This window comes from Brassica napus, chromosome A6, assembly GCF_020379485.1.
Source record: "Brassica napus cultivar Da-Ae chromosome A6, Da-Ae, whole genome shotgun sequence".
In the NCBI taxonomy this organism is placed as follows: domain Eukaryota; kingdom Viridiplantae; phylum Streptophyta; class Magnoliopsida; order Brassicales; family Brassicaceae; genus Brassica; species Brassica napus.
This window is the reverse complement of record NC_063439.1, coordinates 5618585-5640057: the sequence shown is the minus strand read 5'-3', so window position 1 is coordinate 5640057 and position 21473 is coordinate 5618585. Positions and strand designations below refer to the sequence as shown.

At 33.7% G+C, this 21473-nt stretch overlaps 3 protein-coding genes across 4 annotated transcripts; all 3 read right to left on the bottom strand.

Moving 5' to 3' along the window:
• Positions 1 to 12800: 12800 nt before the first annotated feature.
• On the bottom strand, positions 12801 to 13607 carry LOC106346476. The gene has a single exon (XM_013785817.3). It carries the CDS (start codon positions 13605 to 13607, stop codon positions 12954 to 12956), a length of 654 nt encoding a protein of 217 aa, XP_013641271.2. The 3' UTR covers positions 12801 to 12953.
• LOC106346475 (binding partner of ACD11 1) lies at positions 12801 to 15131 on the bottom strand. 2 transcript variants are annotated; one of them, XM_013785815.3, is made up of 5 exons: positions 14999 to 15131; positions 14639 to 14779; positions 14488 to 14563; positions 14306 to 14419; positions 12801 to 14235 (listed from the first exon to the last, which is right to left on the bottom strand). In XM_013785815.3, exons 2-5 carry the CDS (start codon positions 14755 to 14757, stop codon positions 13807 to 13809), a joined length of 738 nt encoding a protein of 245 aa, XP_013641269.2. In that variant the 5' UTR covers positions 14758 to 14779; positions 14999 to 15131; the 3' UTR covers positions 12801 to 13806. The 2 variants fall into 2 exon arrangements, with proteins under 2 accessions (XP_013641269.2, XP_013641270.2); XM_013785816.3 differs by having other exon boundaries at positions 14639 to 14773; positions 14999 to 15095.
• A 2886-nt stretch (positions 15132 to 18017) lies between these two features.
• On the bottom strand, positions 18018 to 18503 carry LOC125575842. The gene has a single exon (XM_048734968.1). The coding sequence runs from the start codon at positions 18501 to 18503 to the stop codon at positions 18018 to 18020; it is 486 nt and encodes a 161-aa protein (XP_048590925.1).
• Between the last annotated feature and the right edge of the window lie 2970 nt (positions 18504 to 21473).

Here is a 21473-nt window from a genome sequence, read left to right as displayed (position 1 = left end):
CAGTAGACAAAAAAAAAACCAAATTCATTAACTAACTAAAAACACCTCATCTCTCCTACTTTCTCTTCCTATCTCTTTCTACTCTCTCTCTCTCTAAAAATCTAATTTCTCTTTTTTTTTTGGCTATTTAGCAAATAAGCTCTTATATTAATCTTAAATTACTGCAAGCCAAATGCAAAGACATTTCTAACTACGACAGTCATTCATCTTGAAAATCACTTCACTCTAGTGACTGACTGCTTCATCCTGTTCACTCCACTACTATGATAATGACTTGATGTACATGCATCATCCACCACATTTCTCAATGCATAATCATAATCATCATCACCATCATACCAATCAAATAAAATTATGTTTACGCGTAAAGGTGGATGACTAGTTAGTTGCATAAAATCGTCAAATATTTTGAAAATGAGGGATAAACATTGATGCATGTCAACGAATACACAACGTACCTTACGTATAAGTTTGCTCGTGATATCGAGATAAAACATTATATATTGTTGAATCCATACGACGATGTATAATTTGTTATTATATTCATGGAGATCATCATTTACGTTGCGTGCGTAATGCATGCAACTAATTAGGTTAACAATGTTTGTAGAACGTAGTTTGAACATCCTGTAAAAATCAGCAAAAAAACTAGTCTCAAATAAATATTGCTGTATACATAAATGTTATGGAAAATGGGTCGGTGGTGTGAGAAATGCACACAAGTACACAAACGATAAGAGTTACAAGAAGCCAGAAAAGGACTAAAGTCTATGATAAATAATGGAACCCTATGCAAAAGCTTCCCTTTCTATTTCACATTTTACACTACAAACCCCAGTCACGGTTTTCCCTTTATATTAATCCTACAAAGTTTAAGTCTTTATAATATTCGATGACTTTTTAATTTTCTTTTACTGTTGATCTTTTTGTAATATTTTTTTTTTTGGTAAAAGTCTTTTTGTAATATTTATATTTTAAAAAAAAAAGACGAAACACATTAATTAATCGGATGCTGATTTTGTATTTGTTTGAATGTGTCTTGATTCTAAGGTGTAACGCGTCATTTGTTCTTTCGTGTTTACAGTATTTTTTCTTTTGTAATAAATATTCTATATCAAATCAAAGTTTATGTGACAACGTTTGACATGATGGAAATAAAAATAATAAGTTTTTTTGGTAACAATAAAAATAATAAGTTAAACCAAGAACTTAACGTTAAAGACTCAGTAAGGAGTTTCAATAATGTAAACCTAACGAAACAAACTGCATCGATTAAAATAAAAAGTGCTTGTACATAAAATCAAGATAGTCATGTTGTAAGTTTGTGTGAAATACTCATATGATAAATGTATACATTATGATGTTAGTAATATGAAAGTCGAGATCAGCTTAAATGTTGTAATTATCAGCTTAAATGTTGTAATTAATGTATACATTATATATCTATTAAGGTTTGATTTGTCTTGAATATATTCAAATATATGGTTTTTAAAAGGGGATAAAGAAAAGTATTCCCTCCACAACACGGGTCGTTCTCAGTTCTTTATGCCATTTTGTGTGGCTTTTTGGATCTACTGTGATTGCGAGTGAACATACATCTTCCATCAGCATCTACAGTCTTATTGGATCAACACCTAATGATTTTGTGTACCACCTATTATCTCTAATATATATAGCTCAGTGACTGTTATATACCCAAGCTAATGCAACTTGACCAAATCTTTCATGTAGCCACATATATAAATATAGCTTGGCATCTCTTTTACTTTTTATTTTCCTTCTTCAATGTTTAATTAATGTACTTAAAATAAAAGTCAGTTATATTTCTTACATCATATATTTATTAGTTGTTTGAAAAGACAAGACAAAGTCACAAAGTTTTTAGTGTGGCATGTGTACCGGTCTAGAACCGAATCGGACTTGCCAACACTTCTCTCAACTTTGTAATTTACAATAAATCGCTGAATCATTTCGTTTTATTGTAACCTCCCAAAATTTATGTATCTGATTAACATATACGCCTTTGTATCACGAGCATAAGCATCACTAAGAAGTTAAATTTGAATTTCATATTCTAAACAGTTATATAAGAAAAAGAGAGATAACTTTCTAATACATACAAACCTTTAAAGTACGTTCACATAAGTGATTGATCACTTATGGGTCCATTATAGTACAATAATACAATTAAATGAGCTAGATACATTGAAATTAATAAAATAATATAAACACATTATCGCTTCCAAATTATAGTATATTTATATTGAAGGTATTTTATACTCTATTGGAAAGATTTTATCAAAATTTTATTTAAAATTTTTATCAAAAAAAAAGAGTATGGAAATGGGTCCAGTTAGAAAAAACGAGATTGAATGAAAGAAAATTTTCAAGGCTATGGCCAACCCTATGCGGACTTTGCAGCAAATATTTTTGACTAAGTCCCTGACAATATCGCCAGTGGAAAAGATATATTTACAGATACAAGATATCTATCATATAAGTATACACAGTAGGTTCACATATATTATTTAGCTTTGTTTCCAAAGAGTAGTTCCATCCTTATCCCCATCATGAAAGCAACATTACAATGTATGGTCTACTTAGCATGCATCAAAAGAAAAAGAATTGAGCAGTGGTATCTCATTTTCCAAGTTCTTACTAGCTTAAATATAAAGTTATTTATTTTTGCTTCTTTACATGAATTAGGCCATTGTGTCTTGGTACCATCGACTTGTTAAGGCAGTTTTACTAGCTAATGTATTACGTAATTATTTAAACGTTAGTTTCTTTTTCCTCAAACATTGTATATTCTATATAAAACGTGAAAGTGTTACAAAAAAAAACGTGAAATTTTCGCTAGCAGATAGGCCACAAAATTGGCTTCTCTTTTTTTTGGGGTCAAAGCCACAACATTGGCTTTATATTTCTAATTGTGTAAGATATATTGAATGAGTCTATAGCTCTCTATGCAAAGCTACTCAACCTCGAAGAAGACCTTTATACGCTATTATTCTCTGTGTTGACACAAAACTAATGATCTTAGCTTAGGGTATGGTTTAAATTACTTGGTTCAACTTCCGTTTCATAAGTTTCTTACCTGGAAGGTTGTGTACACGTGCCTCTTATTAGTTACAATTAGGGGTGGACACTTTACTTGATATCCGAATTGGCATCCGAACCCGATCCGAAAAACCCAAACCGAAATCCGAACCGAAGTAGCAAAATACCCGAACGGGTATTGAATAAGGAGAGATTGGATATCCGAACCCGAATGGATATCCGAAGATAACCAAACATATGTATAATTAACCTTATATTTCTAGTTTACATTTCTCATTTTATATAAAATATTTATTTGATACTACACATACTTTAAGTTTACGGAAAAAATTATTTGATACTACACATACTTTAAGTTTACGGAAAAAATGATTTGCTACTCACTTAAATGCATGTCAAGTTTTTTATTTCAAAAATTAACAAAAAGTTACATCCAAAATTTTTTTAAAAAATAACTAAATTAATGCCTTTTTAGTTTTAAAATGTTATGTCACAATCTATTAACCATTCAATCTATTAAAAATAAAAAATTAGTTAACTGAAAGTTATATTTTTAAATACAAAAAACTTGAGAAATGAAAATTTTAATTTTTTTTTCAAAATCTAAATATCCGAACCCGATCCGAAATAACCGAATCCGAACTAAAAATACCCGAACCCGACCCGAAGTACAGAAATACCCGAACGGGTTCTACACCTCTATACCGAAATACCCAAAAATCTGAAATACCCGATCCGAATCCGAACGGATACCCGAACGCCCACCCCTAGTTACAATTTTGCAATTTAATGGAAAACAGGATATAAACTATCTTCAATATATATATAAACAAAAAAAACTATCTTCAATATATTTTACTGTATTCTTTTTTTTGTAAAAAAAAATTCATATTTAATGCATAAAAAATACATATACGAAATTTCACTCATAAGTTTTTAGAAAGTTTGGAACAAGAAAGAGAGTAAACACAACTCTAACGAATGATTCAGTTAAGAATCATAATCATCAAGAAATTTGAAGACATTAATCAGTGGTTGTGGTTTCCTCGGCCACGATGGCCTTTACCTCTTCCACCAACCTTCGTTTATCCCATATCTTGAATATTTTGTGTAGGTTTTATTGATCTTCCTTCTCTAGTCAAGTAACTATAAGTCTTTCTAACCATATCATAACCAGTCTCTTTCCCATAAGAAACCGGAAGCTCCGGCTCAGTGTGAATTTGTTGATAGTTATGAGCGAGAGGAGTGTAAGGACCAATAGGTTGCTCCTTTTTAGAAGTGTAAAAACTTTCCAAAATGATAATTTGTGATAGAATTTCTTCCATAATCTGAGACTGAGATGACGCAACATTTGCCGCTACCAACATAGGAAAAATATTTTAATTCTTTGAGCAAGGGACAATATTTACCTCATGCGAATGTGTGAGTGAACCAGCGAAAGCAACCTCGGACGGTGTAGTGTCATGAGACTCAGTAGGAGGCTCTTGTATAATTGGAGGGTGGGGGAGACTGCAATCCTGGTTCGAGACGGTCAATACGTGCACTTGGAGTGTTTTTGCAACACTTTATCTATGTCTACGATTGGGATCTCTTCATTGGCAACCTCAGTTTCTTTTGCAGTATGATCTTCTAGTGGGTTAGGAGGAAGTAAACATCTCTTCTCCTTATGGCCAAGAGCTCCACATCTTCCACAAGCACTAGGGATCTAAGAATACTCCACATCGACGAAGAAGATATTGCATTGCTTATCATCAAGCACAATCATGAGCTTCAGGAACAGTTTGTCTAACTCAACTTCAACTAGTTTTTTTGTTTCTCCCATATTTTTGGGTCTAATTGAGGCTTGTGTGTAAGCATTACCTCTCCCAAACCTGAAGCTATACGATTGATGCCTAATCTACAGAAGCAAGAATTCAGTATATTCTTAAGGGTCATCCAAACCGGTATTGTAGATATCTCAAGATTTTTTAAAGAATTGATGGGACTCCAAGGGGCCACAAAAAAGAGACAGTCATCGACATGCCACACACCCTGTTGAACAACCCATTTACGAGTATTTTCATGAGAGATATAGAATAAAAGCGATGAATCTCCTAATTTTCAGCAAAATATCTTACATTCCCGTCCCATAACCTATTCAAGACATACTAAATAAGATCCCACATGCCGACTTGAGCACCTATGGAACTGTCCTATTATGTATTGCTCATTATTCTCCGGTTTTAGGTTAAAAACCTTAGAAGGAATAGTCACCTGAGGAGTGTCATATAGTTGGTAGGTTGGTTCAGCCGCACGATAGAAGTTTCTCGAGGATTGATTCATCCGGACAGCCCATGGAAACCGAAGGCTTCCATCATCTTTGAGAGTCGGAGGTAGAATTTTTTCTACAGGCAGTTGAGGCGCTGCTTGAACGGAAAACAACTTCCCCTTCTGTTGCTTCTGGCCAATTTTAATTGTTTCACCTAGCGAAGGCCAGAAGGAAGCAATTTGGATTTTTACAGCTTCAGAGATTCCGAGCCTTGGAGTGGCTGGTTCAGAAGGAGTATGTGGGGGTGTGAAGCGTAGTGGCTTCGATCAAGCACCTATGGAACATACAAAGGTGGTATCTTTTTTCGGATTCAACATCATTGTCTTCTTTTTCACAAATCACATCGATAACAAAATCTATTGTGGTAATGTTTTCTCGGAAACTACATTGAGCTTTTGGGTGAAAGAACCAGAAGGAAGATGAAATTTGGTGGTTGCAACGACTAATATTGCAGGAGGTTGAAAAGGTGATGGTTTGAGGAGGAGGGATGGTAGTTGTAGAAGCAGGAGGAGTGGGGGTGGTTTCAGTAGCAAGAGGGAGTACGGCAGTGGTATCAGTAACATGAGGAGGAGCAGTGTCAGAAACCGGTGGAACATCAGATTATGTTTCTTTCACCAACGAAGGTGGAATAGCAGGAATGATGGGTTTCAGACTTGCTAACCAGCGTCCTAGATATGGCCATCGAAGGTCCGGGTTAGGAGTCTGTGGCAGCGCAGCTTCGCCTTCAGCGGCTACACCGAAGGACTTTGGTTGAGCTTCAATAATCAGATAGGGAGGGTCTTGCGGGTTCTCGTTGTTTGAATCCATCCGAGAACGATAGAGAGGACTATGCAGAAGAGGATAGGTGACTCTGGTATCCAGAGAGACCCAGTAGCGGCGACTCTCGACGGAGAACGCCGATGAAACGAGCAGGTCTGAATTTTTAGGTTTTTTCTTTGTGAGTTGCGGGTTGGGAGCGCGTACAAGGCGCATGTTATCCGATCGCTGGTTGGGGGCGCCGATGAATCTATATTACTGTATTCTCTAAAATAAATAATTCCTTAATAGTTAATAGAGTTATAATCTATTCTTTTTTTAGCAACAGTTAGAATCTATTCTGATTTCTTTTAAATAAAATTTAACAAATTTTGGAATAAAAATAAAGAAATTGTATATAATATAAAGATTTATTTTAGAAAAAAGAAATAAAGATTGAATGAAATAGATTTACTTCTATATACTATTATAAAATTAATATAGAGATGCGTTGAAATTTTTCTAAAGATAAATTAAATTTCACTCTCATAAGTTTTTCAGATTTATATTTTTGGTATTTTTTCTTGATTTATATTTTGTTCTTACTTCTACAAAAATTTCGATTATGTACAAGCATAAGTGCAATATAGTAAGTGAATATGGTGACTACAAATATGTAACTAACTCGATTGTGTGGAAAACAATACTAGCATGTATCTTGATTAAAAACACATAATAAAAAGATTAATCCACCATATATTACTAATTTAGAAACTAAACTAAACTAAGAATAAAGTGGGCATTGATGGTGTTAGTTGTTGGAGGGAATGGCTCAAGTTCCCAAAGAGATTAATTATACTTCTAATGAGATGAACGTTCGTGGGGCTTTTCTTTTTATGATCTCATCATGCCAAGTGGGAGCGACCTCCAAATCACATACCATTATACCACTAAGGCAATAACCTCCACGTGGCTACCAACATATATTTACATGTAAAACAGATTTACGAGGACAGAAATAAAATTATTAAAACTCAGGGAAACCTACCAACTTTTATACTCTTCCTATCCACTTGATCAAGTTTTTACTTGTTAGTGTGAATTGGTTTAAGCTAAGCAACTTCTAAGTCTAAGGCTAAGGCTAAGGCTGCAACTGGTTATTCTTAATAGGAATGCTATGAATAAAAAGAATGGATATTTGTGGAATAAGAAAAAATGGAATGATAAGTAAAATGGAATAGAAACTGAAATTAATAATGGAATTGTTGATTCCATTCATTCCATCTTTCACGAAGGTTTATATTATGGAACAAAAAGAATGGATTTTACAAAGGATTTTTGTTTTTGATTCATTCCAAAAATGGGATGTGTGGAATTGTTTTGGAAAGTTATTCATTGTGACTGGTAAATATTTTTTGGAATCTCATGGAATGATGCATTCCAAACAAATCTATTCCACAAAATATATTAGTATATTTGAGTGTAAAACAAATGTCATAAACTAGACTTTGTTATTTTTGTCTTGTTTTTTTTTCTGCTTTATACAGCCACTCGTTCCTATTTATATAATTAAGTTAGTCATCATCTCCCCTATTTAATAAGGAAAAAGAGCTTTGCTCTAAGCATATAAAATTATTTCAGCATATATATGTGTGTTGATTGGTAACTAAGAATATATATAATTGATATCTGGATGTGAGATTTCAAAGTCGGGAAATGATAATTCGTACTCTATAGCTAGTAGTGTGGTTCGATTGTGACGGTTGAGGACTGACATATCGACATAAAATTGTGTCGTAATTGTATAGTAGATAAAAGTATGAAATTTGGTACTAGCTAAAAATTTAATAAAAGGAAATAAATATTACTTGTATACTAATATATCAATTTGAATATATCTATACCATTATATGTGGAGCCATTTTAAATTTTCAATTTTCACGTTAAAAATTAGAGTGGTTAAATTATTTGCTATAAATGATTGTAAGTTAATATAATCAAATTAGCCAAAAAATATTTTAAATTTTATTAGATTAGATAATTAATATAAAACTAATATAAGAAAAGTTTGACAAAAACTTAAAAAACATATTTCAAATAATAAAAGATAACTTATGTATATACTTTGTTGTTATCTGAAAAAAAATCAAAATTAAGTAATATAAATATGCATAAATAAATATAATTAAATAAAATGCATTTTATATAAACAAAATAGAATATTGAGCGGTTTTAAATATTTAATTATTATTAATAAAAGTATATTTACTTATTATTAATAATAAAAAATAAAATATCTATAAATATTCAGTTTAAACGTTTTGAGAATATGAAAACAATTTATCATGTTGATCTTTTAATTAATAATGTATATATTAATAAATATCTGTAAAGAAGTATGATTTTATGTACGAACGAAATACTTGGTAAGTATTACAAAGGACGCAGAAGTTTGATACAAGTAATATCTATTCTGTTAAAATAGAGTCCTACTTTTTATCTACTTAAAAAGTTGTCATTTAAGTTTTGGATCTATTTACCATTCATTAGAAATTAATTAAAATTAACATCTCTTATAATTTGATTATACAATATTTATCTCAAACAGTTTCCTAACATTAAACTAATAATGTTAACAAAAACAGAAATGATTCTTTGATATCTTTCCAAAGTTTAAAAAACTTTCGAATAATAATATGACAAGATAACATTCTTTTGTTTCGTACACAAACAATATTACAAAATAAAAATATATATCTAACATATGCTTAACCCTAAATTATTTACTGAATATATTTTAATAATATAAAACACAGTAATCAATTATTTCAATTAAATGAACAAAAAAAAAGAAAAAAAACATTTCCACCATATCTTAATTAAGCGGGATATATTACAATTATACTATAATATCTAACCAAACATAACTTAATCTAATTTATTCAAAATAGCAAAATTTATAAAATACCATTGAATCATGAATTCTTAAGTTAAAAGTAACTCATCTAAATGCTTTTATTTACTCAAAAACAACAAAATTTTACCTTAAAATTTATAAAATACCTTTAAATAATAAAATATTAATTTAAGAACATAAAACATGAATATAAATGTATATAAATCCGCGCATAGCACGGATTAAAATCTAGTTTGTTATAATTATTTCAAGGCTCTTAAATTTGATACAAGTAATATCGATATTATAATTACAAGGTTCTTATCTACTGCACATATCAGTGAGCACAAAATAGGTCATATTTTCTCTAATAACAATGTTCTAACTTTTTTTTTGTGCGTGCAAAAACAATGTTCTAACTTTTGACCAATTCCAAGTCTAACAATTAATATTTGTTAATTTAATCTCTAAACACCAGCTTCTATATACTACGATTAGGTCGTGCTCGTGGTATTGGGTATCATGCCGCTCCATTGTCATCATTACGCTGCCTTTAATCTTTAACTCGCCACATCGTATCGTATGGAACTCGTGTTTTACTTAACAAAATAAAACTTAAGAAAAAAATCATACCAAAAAACTTTTAAAGAATCTCGGTATGAAAGAAGACGAAGACTTACACTTTTGAAGACTAATATCAAAAAAAAAACTTTTGAAGACAAATGCTTTACGTGAATCTTTATTGCGTACACCATTAATGGGAGTATGGGACTTACCTAGATTACTATCATAAACTTAGTAATAAATCTATGGGGCTTTTTTGGTGGAAACACAAAAATATTAATGCGTTTGTCTATTTTCATTAATGTGAACTTGTATTTATCCCCATATGTAAACATGAGAGATAAATAATCATATAAATTCGCCACACGTGTGCAAGCAAAAAGCGATTGAGATTTTTTGGGAGGTTTTATTCGGAATTACTGTTAACATATGTAGTTGAAAATATTTACGTTTAGTAGAGGTTAAGTTGCATGGGATTCCTACAATCGCATGGGGCCTCACTTCATAAATTTGAACCAGCTTTTCTAGAACCCTAAAACTACTCCTCTTGTTCTTTTAAAATATTTTATTCATGTGTCTACAAGGCTACAACGAAAAGCTTCAAGGAATCCGATGTCCATTTTAAATTCTACTTAGGTCTCCGTAATTTAATTTAATTATACTTAGGCTTTAATAATATACTAATGTTTCTTATTTTCATATGTTACTCTAGCTCCATTGCCTCTCCTAAATTATCTTTGTTTTTACTGCCATGTATCTATTTTCTTCTTATTTAGCTAAGAGCTAGCATATACGTAGACCGATAGACTCCTTCCGAAATTCGTTAGAGATCTACTATGTAAACCGCTATAGATATCAATTTTTTTAATTTTATACTGGGAAAATAAACTATAGAAAACAAGACATTCTTGCACACTTTAAGGATGCCTGTTAGGATGAGATTTGACTAAAATTCTACTATGCGCCGGCCATTTTCTGTTTACTTTTTCAAAAGACTGACCAATTCAGATTTAACCACTTTCCTTTTCTGGATAAAGTTTTCTTTGATTTGGTTAAAGTTTAACCAGTTACATGGTATGTGCATTCAACGTAAATGAAAAAGATACAGATGTGCACGTATATGTATGTGCAGGCTATTCCCATGCATGTGAAAAAAATGTGACTTAAAAGCTTCGGGAGAAACTAGAAAGAGAGGAATCTTGCGTCTTTATTGAAAGTTGAAAGTTGATACAGCCATCTATTTTATAGTGTATTCATAATGCAATACACAATTTCCAACTTTCCATAAACTCACATTGTGACCAGCTTTGAAGAATTTTATTGGTGCGCTGTCCCGTATTTGAACTTGGATCTAGCTAGTCAGATTCAAGCATTTCTGCCCATTGTTTGAATAGAGAGTGGTGAATTTAATCTATTGAAGTTAATCATGATATTAGCAAACACTGAAGCACTTGAAGAAAATAATATGATTGTTATTTCAACAGATTACTTGAAATATTTGAATTGCATCCCGTTATTAGACATGAATAACTTGTTTCTTATATTTAATATTTCATGGAATGTACGTAAAATAATTTATCTTATTACTGAGCTTCACCATATCAATGATACACATAATTAAATATCTCAATGTAAATCGTCATAATTAAGGAGTTACTGGAAATAATGTATATATGAATTAACCAATAAAATAAAGTATAAACAAGTATTCCATTTGTTTCATAATAAACGTCATTTTAACAATTTTTTCTTGTTACACAAAAAGTGTTATTTTAGAATTACAATGTAAATTAAATTTTTTTTTTCATTTTGAAATTAATTGTAAATTGAATAAATAATTTATTTATTTCAAATATTATTGATCAAATAAATGTAATTAATAACAACATAAATACATTTCAATTATTTTTTAGTTTATAAAAAAAATCAAATGACACTTATTAAAAAATGGAGTGAAGAATCAAAAATAAGAATGATACGGTCAAAGTTGGAAATTGTGTACGACTACCTAAGATTTGATGAGAATGTGTCAGACATCAAAGTGAAGGTAAAGTTCTAACTCATCTCTATCAACCAGCTCATCCACTCACAAACCTATTTAGTATAATCCATTTATTTCTCCAATGTAGGAGTATACTTTAATTACTAACAAATTTAATTGGAATCTAATGGTGATAATATATGGTCAAAGAGACTGCATCTGGATTCTCATGTTATGTAAAAACAATTCGCGTGATATTGCCATACAACGAGCAACTGGTCCGACTCATCTCGGTAAGTTCATCAAGATAAATTGATCCGGTTACTGGTGAGAAATAAGGATGAGAATGTTTGAACAAAAAAAAAAAAAGGAGAAAACAGTCATAAAAACCTTAAACTTTTAAACTAAAGCCAAAAAACTTTGAATTCATGTTTGAACCAAAAAATACTTCAATTTTTAAATATTGGTCATTTTAACTCTTATTTTTGTTGAATAGACCATTTTAGAAACTTAAAAAGTCAACAGTTAAACTTGTAAATGTCTGTTAATTTGCTAAACGACGTTGTTTTAAGAACTGATTAAACATTAATGAAATGATGTGGTTTTACATCATCCTCTCTTTCGCGAAACCTAAATTTTCTAATTTTTTAATCTGTCAATTTTCTAATCTCTAAAATCCAGAACCATTGATAATGAAAAGGATGGCTAGGACGATAGAATTACTTTGGTACGTCGTAGTGAAAAATCTTAAGTAGAAAGTGTTTGGAAAACTACGATTGAACAACATAACCAAGTCGGTACTAATGAGAATGATAATGAGGTTGATAATAATGATATTGGTGTCAAAGAATTTTTTTTTTAAGTAGTATTTAAAACGACATTGTTTAGTAAGTTAACAGACTTTTGCCGTTTAATAGTTGACTTTACGAATTTCTAAAATGGCCGAGCTAACAAAAAATGAGAGTTAAAAGTTTTTTGGTCTTAATTTGAAAGTTTGGGATTTTATAGGCAATTTTCTCAAAAGAAAAAAAGGATGGGAACGTAGAATCAGATCAGCCAATGGATACACGACTAATATAGTATAAATATGAATTAGTTACACGATCTTAATAGTTTGACTAGCTTTTGCTCAAAAAAAAAAAAGTTGCTAGCTTCATTATGCGTGTATACTCCTATAGATTCTTAAAATGCACGGCAGTAAGAAATATCCATGCCGTTTCTCTTTACCCAAACGAAAACTACTCGCTGTTTCAATATAAAGTAAAAGCGCGCTTATATCGTAAACACGTAGTTCTCCCACATAGAGATAACTATGATAGAAAGATACAGAGAACATGAAAACGGCTCGAATTCTACTGAACAATCAAATCACAAAAGATTTAAAACTTTATCATTTTGCCAAACATTTTTCAGAAGCCTTTAGCACCAGATTCTTTGACAACGGCAGGTTGATCAGCCATGGATAAGCAGTACTTAGCGATCTCTCTGAACTTAGGAACGCTTCTCAGATCCACCTTCGTCCCGTCTCTCAGCGTGATGATGATGTCACCCCATTCTCCTATGAACCTCGGCACAACCTGGACGTCCTTGATCACCTTGTACGAGAAGTCGCTCCGGTCTTCCCCGGTGAGCCCCGATATCACCGTCACGCGGAGGTTGGTGAACCTGTAACGGAGGTTAAACGCTCGAGACACGGCTGCTAGCGTTAGTGGGAGCCAGAGGATGGTTAGGCCTAAGACGAGGTTGGCCAGTAGATCCCCGTAGTGTGCTCCGCCGTCGAAATAGACAGTTTCTTTCTTCGCTGCCGGTTTGGAGTCGGAAGGAACGGCGGCGGAGGAGGAGGAAGCTAGGAGAAGTCTTCTGTGAGTGTGTTTTTGAGGTAATTTGATGGAGGGAAACAAGGAAGAAGCGGGGAAGGAGAAAGTGGTGGTGGAGAGGAGGAGCGATTTGCGAACGATGATGGTTGACGGCGGAATTGAGGAAGCAGCCATGATAAAAGCCTTCTTGTTCGAGTGGAGTGAGCGAGAGAGAGGATAAGTTCTGTGTTTTTTGCATCCTATCATTGGTACATATTGCGCCACGTGGCCAAAGCTCTATCGAAAGACATAATCCATCCGTATGAGTCCACGTGGCACGTCTTTGTCTATAGTATTCGTTTTGATACACAGTTTATAATCAAGCCAGTAAGTTTATTCATTATCACCTTTGCATCACATGCATATTCACAGATGAATACGGTTCTGATCAGTTCGTCGGGTCTATTCACTGCCTTGGTCCGCGGCTACCGAGATCAGACGCAGCCTTAGCCGCCCGCTCCAACGCACCGGACAGCCAAAGAGCTCCGCTGGAGAAGTAACTGCTATTGACAACGCTACTTGCAGCTGCAGCAGCGGTTCTTCCCGTGGCAGAGACGGCTGATTTGGCTTTGTCTGAAACATGGTACTTCTGGTCGGTCAATCTGACAGCTTCAACCCCAGCGAAGATTTTGTCAGCGAGACCGAACCTCTGGTCTAGTTGAGATACCCTAGCAGCTGCCGCAGCTGATACACCGTGGGATTCGTCAAAGGCTTTGGCTTTGGTTAAAGCGTCTTTGCCTAACACGAAGCCAGTGGCCAGCATTGTTTTCACCACTTCTTGAGCTTTTGTCACTGCTTCTCCGGCGTTGAACTCACCTCGTTGAGGATGAGGAGGCTACATGATTCAAGAACAAATATGAACATGAATTGTTTAGAGGAAAAATGTAAAAAGAGATTGATCATACATGTGAGTTAGCTTCATCTTCAAAGCTCCGCGGAGTCGCGTTCCAGAAGTCGAACTCCTGGTGATGCTGTCCCCAACGAGTGATGCAAACGCGCTGATCCAATATCGTTGCTCCCTAAAGGTATCCAAAGAAATGAGTCCAAAAACAAACAAAAAGTGAATCAAATTCTAAACAACACTCACAGTGAGTAAAACAGCAGTTTCTTGAGAATAAGAATCCTTGAACATCACATAAGCAGTGCACGCTTGCTCACCAGACCTTATAACAAACACAACAGAGATTCATCGTTCTGAATCAAGAAACCAAAAAAATAGAATATCAAATTCGACTCACTTGACAATATCAATATGTTCAATTGCACCAGAGAAGGAGAAGAATTCCACGAGATCTTTCTCAGTGACAGCTGGTGATAAACCAGTAACTTCCACACCGTATCCATTTTGATGATCCATCTCCTTCTTCACTATCCTGCAACTAAAAGCCCTAAAAATTCATACATAATCCAAGACTTCTACAGATTCATCAAACCTAGGGAGCTAGAAGAAATCGAAACGAGTGATAACCACACATAACGACTAAGCTTTTACATGATTTGAAATTTTCAATTCGGTATTGCAAATTCGCATCGAGAACATGAAATCGTTGATTCCAACATCGTATTACTATAGATCTAGAGAAGAACGACGAACTTACCTGTTGTTTGACCAACTCGCACGCAGAGAAGCTTGAAAGAGAGAGAGTGACGATAGTGATGAGCTAACTGATTGATGATGGGAGGGACTAAAAGTGTGAACGCGGTTTGAAATGTTCGAGAGATCTTAATGGGCCGTATTATCTTCTATGGGCTTAGATTATAAACTAGTTTTAATGTATACAGTTACATGTACGGTAGGCCCAAAAAGGGTTGAGATTATTTCCCGAGTCCAGTCCCGCAGTAACCAATCAGCTCATCATCACGAATTGTTAAGTTAACACCCATAATCACAAATTGTTATTAGAAAATTTTAAATGTTAAAATATTCTTTGGTGATATTAATCATACTATAGTCCATATTCTAGCACATAAAAAGAATTCATGAATAAGAGGGCAATGTTCTTATAGCCACTTTTAAGTTTTTATCACAAAAATATTCATAAAAAAAATTAAAATAGTCATTTTTTATTTTGAATTTTTTTATTTTTTTTTTCATTTGAAACCATATCCCCAAAACTCTACCATTTAACTCTAAAGCCTAAATATAGATTAGTTAAACCAAAGATAAAAATTTTAAAAGATATATCATAGAAAATTTATCGTAATAATAAGAGATAATACATTGTAGATGATTGGTTGAACTGTAGATGTAGGAATGTAGTTGTAAGATTTAGGTTGTAGTTTTTATTGTTGTAGCTTTGTATTTTTTGTTGTAAAAGAATACTACAGTTCTTAAAGCATTTTAAGAGTTGTTTTAATAAAAAAAAAAGTAAAACATGAACAAAAAAAAAGATTGTAAATGCTGTATCTTACATCATGATTGGTCAGAATTAGTATTTTAAAAATAAATAAAGCTAAAGTCTTAAGTTAAATTTCAACCAATCATCACGATTGTTAGTTTCTACTTATTCTTCTTGAAACTTTGCTTTTCATGTACATGATGGATAAACCTTGGATGTTATCCTTCCAACCGTCCAAACATGTAAAAGTTTTCTCGTGATAATGTTCTTTTTGTATATTGACTTATGTAGCCTACAGATAATTATAAAATTATTCATGTATGTGAGAATTACAAAGGAAAAGAAAGTTCACTAAAGGAGAACGAAATCAAAAAGGAAAGGACGTCCGCCTAACATTTGTCTCTGATGTATTGGTAAAAAAACGCAAAGAACATTATTATTCTTGCGTATGGTATGAGCCGTTGGCTAAATCGATACTTACGTCTCTCTTTCTCCATCTCTCGTTGTTCTCTCCATGGCCACGTGTGTCATATACTTAGCTAGTAAACATTTAAGATTAACTTGAATATATATATACTCAGAAACATTCTTTACGTATGGACCGGATCGTAGATGATTCACGGTTGTATCTTTTGACCAAGCTGTTATGTAGTTTCATGCAAAACAAAAGTTCATGGTTAGAAATACAAAATTATAGTTTGAAAAATTGGAAAGAAACCTGAAGAAGGCCAGACTACAAGAAATAGGTGAATATATATGAGTCCAGTAACCATTATCCATCCTTACCATATTTGGTTAAGAACAGAAAATAAAAAGGTTTGACTATACATGGTCAATATACTGATGTATATCCATTCTATTGCTTAGTTTTTTTTTTTTTTGGTCTAAATGTTAATTCTATTGCTTAGTTTTCGGTGGAATTTTAATTTCATAGTGAGGATCGTCAAATAAAGATTTTGATATTGAGTTGACGTCAATTCGGAGTTCTACAACGTGTTTTATCAATCCTACCTAATTTTCTTAAGTCGTAATTTTAGTTTTGTCCTTAATTGACTCCGTTTAAATTGGTCTATTCAAAGAATCCCAATTCGAGTTGATATCTCCCCTCTTTCCTCAACCATGATTAATATTATAACTTAGTTATACTGTTATCTTGAATGTGATTCTCAGTTCTTTTAAGCTTAGTCGTTGATAACACTTGCCATGTTTCACTAATGTATTTATAACATAAATGTATTTATTGGGGTTAATTTTCTGAATATTAGTTTGTCTGTACATGTTTTCTGGCCGAAACAAGAACAAAATATTATTGTATGTTAATCATGTATTGTTTTTACACGTCTTAACCAAATGGCCACAGATTTAGAGTTAACCAAGAGTACTGCAACTTACAATAACGACAATAAGTGTTTTCTTATGGCGATCCAAAAAATTGACTACGTTGATCAAAGCGCGTTTACTATATAAGAGTCATAAGACATACTATTATTTTACATTATCCAAATAAATGGCATAAATAGAAAAATAGAAGACTATTAAATTACTCGGTTGCATTCATTCTTGCATAAACTTTGGTTTTACGAACAGCTAGCACGTGTTGGAATTATACTTTGATTTGGATGATAAGGCATTTGCAAATGAGGAGAAAATAAAGGTATTAGAAGCTGCCACGTCATATTATACGAAACGAAATCATTCTAAAATAAATTGCTAATACTACTTTTAGATTTTTTTCTTCCTTTGGCAAATGAGAAGAAACGATATATTTGTTAGCCTAAAATCGTTGGCAATTTTGTCTTTTTTTCCTATAATAGTGATTACAGATGTAGCGTGGGCTGTCCTTGGGATGGCACTCATCAAGTAATTAAATGAGAAAGTAAGTAAATTATTCAATTTTTTTAGTGATTCTCTTTAACGATGTTATATTTATACCCTAACGAAACACAATACTCAGAATTTGGATAACACTTTAATTTCACATACATAATTTAGGAATGTTATGTAATCCATCGATTAAGACTTAAATCTTTTCCTCTGTAACATTAAGAATCTTAATACTAATGTGGAAGTGAAAGGAATGTGAACACACGATACAAACAGGTCACGTGGACAGCTCTTCGAACTTCACTTTCAGACGCAAGTCACCGAAGATACGCCCAAAAATACAGTCACCTATTTGATCATTTTTGCAAGAAAATTAAAAAGCAACAAATATCCTTTTTCCAACCAATGTTCATTTTTTTTTTTTTTCGAACCTCCATTAATTTAAGAAAACCAATCAACCAGAGTTAGGAAGCCTTCGCAGAGCGGCCTTAGCTAAGGCATCTACTTCAGCATTGTTTTCCCTTGGGATGTAACGAAACGAAACAGAAGAAAACGCATTACACAGGTGATAAATATCAAACATAACTCCTTGAGCTTCTACTATCCTCTCGTGTGATGTGATGGCCATGATCAGGGACCTGGAATCCGATCGAATGATCAGATTGCTCAGACCCATAGACCGAGCTGCCTTCAGGCCAGCTTTAACCGCAAGAGCTTCTGCAACTAAGGCAGAGCCGACATTGCTACGGTTTGATGAAACTTGATGGAGAAACCTGTCATTGCGGTCCTTAAAGATGCAGCCAAATCCTCCGCCACTGGTGCCAGCATTCCACGCTGCATCTACAAAGCCTTGCACCTCCTGGATGACATAGGCCTCCGGAGCTCTAACACGTCCCTCCTTAGTGGACCCCTCTCTCTCTCTCTCTGAGCTGCTTGCCATATTCTGGCTTCTTTAATTGCAGTACTAACCACCTCCTGCTCTGAGACTTCTCTGTTTTCAAACACAAATTTATTCCTGCCAACCCAAAGGTACCAGAAAATCCAAGGGTATAGAGCAACCTCACTGAGTCCAGTTGGTGGTAGGTTGATAATTCGTCTACTTGCTTGCAGCAGAGAGTCCGCAGACGTGATGAGGTTTGGATCAGGTATATATAATGCAGGAACTAGGTCCCAAACTCGAGTAGCAAAAGGGCATTGCAGGAGAACGTGACGTTCAGTTTCCATAAGGCCGCACCTTTTGCATCTCCCTTGAACCTCCATTCCTCTCCTGAGTAGATTAGCCCCTACCGGAAGAGCATTACTTTTTATTTTCCAGAGGAAGTGCTTTAACTTTGGGGAGGTTTTAACTTGCCAAATACAGGGATACCAGTTGAAATCCTCTTGCTCTTGGTCTTGATTAACCTTACACAGAGCATAACCCGATTTGGTCGAATAATTCCCGGACCTTTCTGGTAGCCAGACCATCTCATCCTCCATTTGATATTCACTAGGAATCATTTTCTTGATCAGTTCCTCATACTGAGGCAAATGCAATCTAATTGCATCCAAGTCCCATTCCATAGAGTTAGCTTCTAAGAGATCAGCAACTCTTAGATCTTTGTTTGCTTCCGTCGGGGGTCCTATGGGGCAAAGTGGGTAGGAGGTTGAGAGCCAAGGATCCGACCTTACCTTGATGTTTTCCCCCGTACCCACAATCCAGCCCAAACCTTTCAGGAGGACTTCCTTTCCTGCCAAAACACCTCTCCATCCATGCGAGGCTGAGTTGGGAGCTGCTGCGGTTAGGAAGTGGTCAGTGTGGCAATATTTACCAATCAGCGTTTGGGACAGCAGGGAGGTTGGGGACATTAGAACTCTCCAAGCCAGCTTTGCAAGCAAGGCATCATTGAACTTTTCAATTTCCCTAAAACCTAAGCCTCCTGCTCGCTTCGGTAGAGTGAGTGTACTCCAAGAGACCCACGACATCTTTTTAACATCCGGTTTGTCGTCCCACCAGAAGCGGGTGAGGATCATTTGTATTTGCTTGCAGAGGGATATGGGTAACTTGAAGCACGACATGGCGTATGACGGCATAGCCGCTAGGATAGCTTTCAGCAAGACTTGCTTCCCTGCGCCATTAAGATATCTCGATGTCCAACTGTGGGACTTTTGCCAACCAATGTTCATTAAAAACGGAAAGAGAACAGAAAAGCTATGTGAAGATAGATATGATTCATTATGTATCATACAATTTCACTTTTAAGCTAGGTTGCATGGAAATTCGGATGAAAATCTGTTTCACGTTTTAGAAATGTTTTGAAATCAGAATCTCTCGGAAACTTGTGAAAACTCATTAGATATTTGTTTTTTGAAAATCTCATTTTGGAAACTCAATGGAAACTTGTGATTCTGTTTTAGAAACGTGAAGAAAATTTTTAAAAATAAGTTTTGTAACTTATATCTTTATTTTGAGTTAAACTACTTAATATTTAAGTATTGAATTTTAAATTTTTTTATTGTGATTTATGTGTTTAATTATTACTTATTTTATTTTCGTGTACTTCGCATAAAATTGTTATTTGTTGATTTATATTATTAGATAGACTAAACAGAAGAAAATAATTGTACTCGCATGTTAATCATTTATATATATACATATATGTATGTGTATACATATGTATATATTTATAAACGTTTTCAAAACGTTTCCATTTCTTAGAGTTTTAAAAATCATGTTTCCACGTTTCGAAACGTTTCGTTTCCGCATATCCTTTTCTGCAACCTATAGCTTTTAAGGTTAAATGCATTTCTGCGATATTGGTTGACCAGATCGAAATATTAAAACTCATAGTTATTGACCTGTGATTCTCACACTTGGTCAACTTTTGAAATTTCAATAGAAAACACGTCCACAAAATTTATGGAATTAGTGCCTATTCTACATCTTAAATGTCTCTAGACTAGTGATGACAAAAAAAAATGTCTCTAGAGTACTTTTTATTGTGTTTATTAAATCACATAATTCTAAGTGGGTTTCATGAGATTTGTGTAAACACCCAAAAAATTATTTTTTATCACAACCCAAACACATTCTTATTTCATTTTTGGTCAGTAAAGTTCATGCATTTGAACCCTTGGCCTTATGAAACAAACAAAAGAGCATGGACAATAAACACATAATCAGTAGAAGAAGAAATTAAGAGGAAAAGAGGTTCGATTAGATTAGTCATAAGACATGAGTACTCTTTAGTCTATACTCTTTAGTCTTTACCAAGTGATAAAGCACTTTTGCTACCGTCCAAATAATGTTTTAAGATGGCTGCTCACACACGTGGTAGTTAATGAGTGGATTAAAGCTGGCAAGATCCACAAAGTCACAGCTCAGAATAAATTATACTCAATAATCCTTTAGTTGCACGCTATAATCTTTCGGCGCGACTCAAGGTTTGATTTATAAAAAATATATAATAAGTGGGTAAAAATATGAAATATATGCGTCGTACCATATGAGCTTCTAGTAATAATAACAAATGGAATATTTGGTACAATTTGCTGGTCCGTACTCCGTGTTTAACGAAGGTGATAAAAATGATCGACTCTTCATTTATAAAATCCTCAGCCCAATTCTAGGAAACTGTTGGTGCAATTTTTGAAACGTCACTAAAGATCATGCAGAATAGTCCACTGTTAATCCGGGAAAATCATCGTCATTGTTGACGTAATTAATTCTGATGATAAATACTAGTATATCATTTCTCAACTTGAGGCTAATCTATATCTCTATAATATGCTTTGGAAAATACCTTGTTTTCAACGATGAAATAAGACGTGTAGCTGAAGAACATAAGATAAAACACATGTCAAAGAATAGGGACGACGCATAATATAAGATAAAAGAGCCCACCATATAAGTTTTTCATAGGGGTCAATGGAT